The sequence below is a fragment of the Ricinus communis genome, chromosome 7 (assembly GCF_019578655.1).
Source record: "Ricinus communis isolate WT05 ecotype wild-type chromosome 7, ASM1957865v1, whole genome shotgun sequence".
Classification (NCBI taxonomy): domain Eukaryota; kingdom Viridiplantae; phylum Streptophyta; class Magnoliopsida; order Malpighiales; family Euphorbiaceae; genus Ricinus; species Ricinus communis.
In genome coordinates, this window is record NC_063262.1 from 22484108 (window position 1) to 22488998 (window position 4891).

Sequence of the window (4891 nt, forward strand, 5' to 3'; positions counted from 1 at the left end):
AGAGAAAAAGGTAGACAGGCTAACCTCTCCATTTATTAAAAGCATCACCAATTGAATTTTCTTTGTCTCCATTATAGTGGTTAATAAAAATGTGGAAGTAATAATGTAACACGGTCTAAAGGGGCAAAACAAAAGAAAAAAGAAAATTTGAAACTAACAAAAGGCAGATATTAACCGAATAAGGGAGATATGCATGTGCTTTTCTTGCAACATTCTTCAAGTAGCAGCCCATTCTTTTCGGATGTCGAATGTGTAGTTGATCTCCAAGTAACACTTATTATCATCATCAAGGAACTGAGATGGTTAAAGGAAAAATTTACAGATGGTTAAGCTCAAGTACTGATATAATAGACAAAGCAAACTAAAGTCTACATCAAGAATTAAGTACACAGATCAGCATGGGCCATGACCTTAGCAAAAGATGGTTCCAGAGACTGATATGTTCTATTAATGGACCACATATACCAGACAGAAAGGCGAAAAACATATGATGGTACTTGTCCTTCAAAAGAAGGTAGGTGGGACAATTTGATACATTTGATGCCACTTTGTCTATCAGATGGATAACTTATGAGTCCACTTACAACTTAAGGAGGAAAACATGCTACAGACCAGGAAAATATGGTTTCGAAAAGATATAATAATCATTTTATGGCGAGACAAGTGTTGGCTAAAAATTTAAGTAGTTTCAGCACCTGATTCAGATAAAAAATTAGATTGCATATTCTTTTTCATTATGAACATGCATGGTGCATATCTGAGTATGTTCTCAAAAGTAGAAATCAAAGTAAACGGAGATATTCTTAATTGGATTTCAACCCCTTGGCTATTCAACCAACTTGATCCACAAACAGAATGGTAGAATGTGACAACAGCTACATATATACAAAAAATAAGAAAAAAGAAAAAAAGAAAAAGAGTATAAACACTGTTCATCATCAGTAAGAGCTTTCCTCTATATGACCATTCTAAACCACTACATTTAGATAACATCTCAAGAGACATTAGTTGATACAGAAAATGGATCTGTAGCAACCAGAATGTATCTTATTAGCCGACTTCAAGCAAACAGTTTTTGGGTTAAATTACTAAAACTGACCTTTGATTTTGCTGAATATGAACCTCTAGCAAACATGCCTGATGGAGTGGTCTCCTCAGGCATCACATGTGTGTAAGGCTCTGGCTGGGGACTGAAGGTCCCAAGCATCTCTTTTGCGCTGTCCACTGAAATAAAACTCACCACAAGGAAAACATTAGAGCATCTGGAAGTAAGAATCAGCTCTAGCATGAATTAGGATGTAGATATAGCTCACCCTTGACACCAGTTTTCCAGACAGTGTTGGTGTACTTGAGGCCAGATACAATGTTGTTGCTAACTTGGAAGGAGAACATCAAATTGTAATGACTGCCTTCTTTCAGTGTAAACCATGAGCCTTTTGGTTTTCCATCCTCAGGGACAGACAGGACAATGTCGGATCTGCCTGGTGAGATGATTGACAGACTAAGAATTTTCACTTCTGGTTCCAGAGTTTCTGCAATAATTGAAAAGGAAAAACCAGATTTAGAAACTGCAGAAGAAAACAATAATTTAAATGAAGTACGGCTAAGGCTAATTCTGACTGTTTTGGATTATTTGTCATAGTGAATATAACACGATTAGAGTAGCAAGATCAGCAGAACTACTTGATTCTCCAGATGGACAACCATTTGCATAACAAAAAACGATACAATGTTCAAACAAAAATGTGACAAAGCATTGTTCTTGTGCAAGTATTGAACTAGTAGAGAGTAGTGTTGGTGAAAAAGCAAATGCATCCAAGGAAAAAAATGTCTCTCCATCTTGCATAAACCAAATTAACAATAACAAAGATTCTGTATTGAGAAGTGAACGCACACCAAAAATATTTAGCTATAAATTATTAGCAATAGTGACAAGTAAAAAAGCTGAAGTTTGCCATTCTTGTTTATAATAAAGCAAACTCCGGAAATTGTTGGTCAATTAGCAAAATTTCCTGCTTCCCATATGTATTGAGTTCTTAAAAATGCCAAAACTGGATTTTGAGTATTGCTTTTTGGATGCCTTTTTAAGTGAACAGGCTAAATATGCCAATACAAATAGTATCTAGAATATTAAAGTGCCTCAAGTAGTAGCTTACATGGACATTAAGATCCAAACATTTGTAGCCTAATTCAAAATCATTGACTCCATGTTAAACAGAAATAATAATTCAACAATGCACTGCTGCTGATTCTGACGATTTAATGAGAAAACAGTAGAATAAGATATAATTAGGCACTTCTGAAAGCCATATTAAAATAGGCAAAGAAATTGAAAACTGCAAAAGAGTTGACAGAATTTAGCCTTTTACGAAAAGATACTTTTTAAAATATACAGGAATTCTGCATACACAGGAGGGAAGGGCATTCAAATTTTGTCTGCATGAACAAACATTTACATCAATACTAGCCACTAGGCCCACTACATATCAAAGTAAAAACAGAAACTAATTAGAGAAATTGAAAACCTGTAAAACCCAAATTCCATTAGAACCTTTAATTTTCCATATAATCATAAAATTTGACTAGACAAAAAAGGAGAAAGGAAATGCGATAGATACCTCCAATACTTTCAAAATCCACAGAACCAAGAAGCTGTTCCTTCCATTTCCTCAGGCTCTCATCATCCTGAATATTTGAATTTTCATCAACTTACGATCATACATAGATATATATATACATAAAGCAAAATACATATTTGCAAATAATTAAAATGTTGAAACATCCAAGAGAAAAGAAAAAAAAGAAACCTTATCCTTTTCAAGATGTTCTTTGAGGGTGCATTGAGGACCAAGTTCAATCTTGTGGCTTCCTTCCTCATCTTCATCCTCTTCATTAACAGACAAGTCAGTCTCACTCATTTGCCTCGCATATTTCTCTCCTGCTGCTGAATCACCTTCCTCAAGATGCTCATGGCTTGTTTCACTCTTCTCCTCTTCATTTTTGTTGTCATCAAGCCCCATGTTACTTGTACCACTCGAACTTGACACAGCCAAAGACATCAAAACATCAACAATGACAAAGAGACCCAAAGAGTTTGCTATGAGCTGAAAAAGAAGAGAGTAAAAAGACTCATAGTTAAAGGAAAAGAAAAGAACAGAATTTATGTCTAGAAAAGAAAAAAGATTGATTCTTTGCGTTAAGAAAATTAGGAAAAGGTGATTTTTATTTTTATTTTTACTGGGTTGTCGTTTAAGGATATACCCAACAATGATAGGACTAAAAGACCCACAAACAAAAGAGCAAAAGACAAAAGAGAAGCTGAGTTTGTCTTTGTTGATAGCTTTTAGTGTTGGTGATGATGGAAGTTGGAAATGTACCTGAAGAAGAGAAATGGGTACTTCTGGAAGTTGAGAAAAAGTCATGTGATGATCCGAAATGTATGAGAGAGAGAGAGCACCTGAAAGTCAGCAAGAGAGAGTTTGATGGAACAGAGTTATAGCCTAAGATTGTGGGTAAATTAAAAGACCATTGACTCTTTCTTCTTGTAAAATATATAGCAGAAAGACTGAGAGAATGGTAGAGAAAGAGATTGAATAAAAAATGGTGATAGATTGCTAACTGTGTCATATTTTTAAGGGCAAAGGTGCATTTTTAACGTCTATATTTGATGCGGGGAGCACATTTGCCCTTTATTTATTTTTAGGCAAAATTTATAGCTCACGAAAAAAATGAGGTTCATGTTGACACCTCATTTAATCTTTCTTTGTCTCTTTTTATCATTCAAAAGTAAAAAAAACAAAGATAAAAATAAGCAGGTGGACCACTGTTAAATCTTTTGCCTTTAATCACCACCACTACAGACGACGTCAATCACTTCAAATAAACCTCTAATTTTTCTCAGTTTTAAATTATTTCTTTGTGTTCTTGCTTCTCCTCCCCCTTTAGTAGTGCGACACTAGTTTCAACCTGTCTAGAAAGGTGGAGAACTTGTTATGAAGTTGGGATCTCATATTATAGAAAATGATCGAGGGATTGATATTTATAGCTAAGGTGATGGATTCTAGTCGAGTAAATTAAGAAACTTAGCTTCTTCTTTTGATCATAAACAATCTAAAACGTCATTGATGGTGCATGATCAGGTACATCTTATTAGATTAATTGAGCTTGATTCTATTGCTCAATAGATTTAAAGCTCTTGAATCTTTGATGGTAGAAGAAAACCAGACCATGTTTCTATTCTTTTTTTTTTTTTTGTTATTTTGGGGTTAGATATTTATAAGTTCTTGGATTTAAAAAAGTAGAAATTTATAGTTTTTATATTGTTTGGATCTAATGCTAGGGTTTTTGATTTTCATACAAAACAAAATAAACCTATATCTCTAATGTCTGATTCGTGTAAGATGGGTGTTAGCTGCGTTGATAGAATTTTTGGCTAAGAAATTTAAATGGGTTTAAAGGAAGGCCAATAATTGGATTCCGGAGAATTTTATCTCCACTTGGGTTTTAATTTCGGTTTTATTGGAAAAGATTGAGTTTTGGTTTGCCATTGAAGGTGGTGAAGTGAAAAAAAGCTCTGTTTGTTGTAGATGGTGGAGAGACGGTAGCGGTGGTAGTGGCAATGGCGGTGGTGAAGATTAAAAATGTAATTATAATTTTTTTGTTAATAGAAATTACTAATTTTATATTGATAATATTAGCCACATGGGTATTGACATATAGCAGTTGGGTTCTTTTTTTTTGGTAAAGATAATTACCACGTCAGATTTTGGATAGTATAAGGGTCTAATTGCGCCTCAAAATATTTTAAAGGTAATGTTCCTCGCACCAAATATTAAGGATAAAAATGCACATTTGCCCTATTTTTAATCATGGCCATGCAAGAATTAAGTAG

The 4891-nt window shown here is 34.2% G+C and overlaps 1 protein-coding gene across 2 annotated transcripts; it reads right to left on the minus strand.

Annotated features, from left to right (window-relative positions):
* LOC8268235 (rho GDP-dissociation inhibitor 1) lies at positions 1-3587 on the minus strand. 2 transcript variants are annotated; one of them, XM_015727281.3, is made up of 6 exons: positions 3378-3587; positions 2808-3104; positions 2619-2685; positions 1314-1532; positions 1100-1224; positions 1-294 (listed from the first exon to the last, which is right to left on the minus strand). In XM_015727281.3, the coding sequence occupies exons 1-6, from the start codon at positions 3420-3422 to the stop codon at positions 217-219; spliced, it is 831 nt and encodes a 276-aa protein (XP_015582767.1). In that variant the 5' UTR covers positions 3423-3587; the 3' UTR covers positions 1-216. The 2 variants fall into 2 exon arrangements, with proteins under 2 accessions (XP_015582767.1, XP_002532283.1); XM_002532237.4 differs by having other exon boundaries at positions 3262-3398.
* Between the last annotated feature and the right edge of the window lie 1304 nt (positions 3588-4891).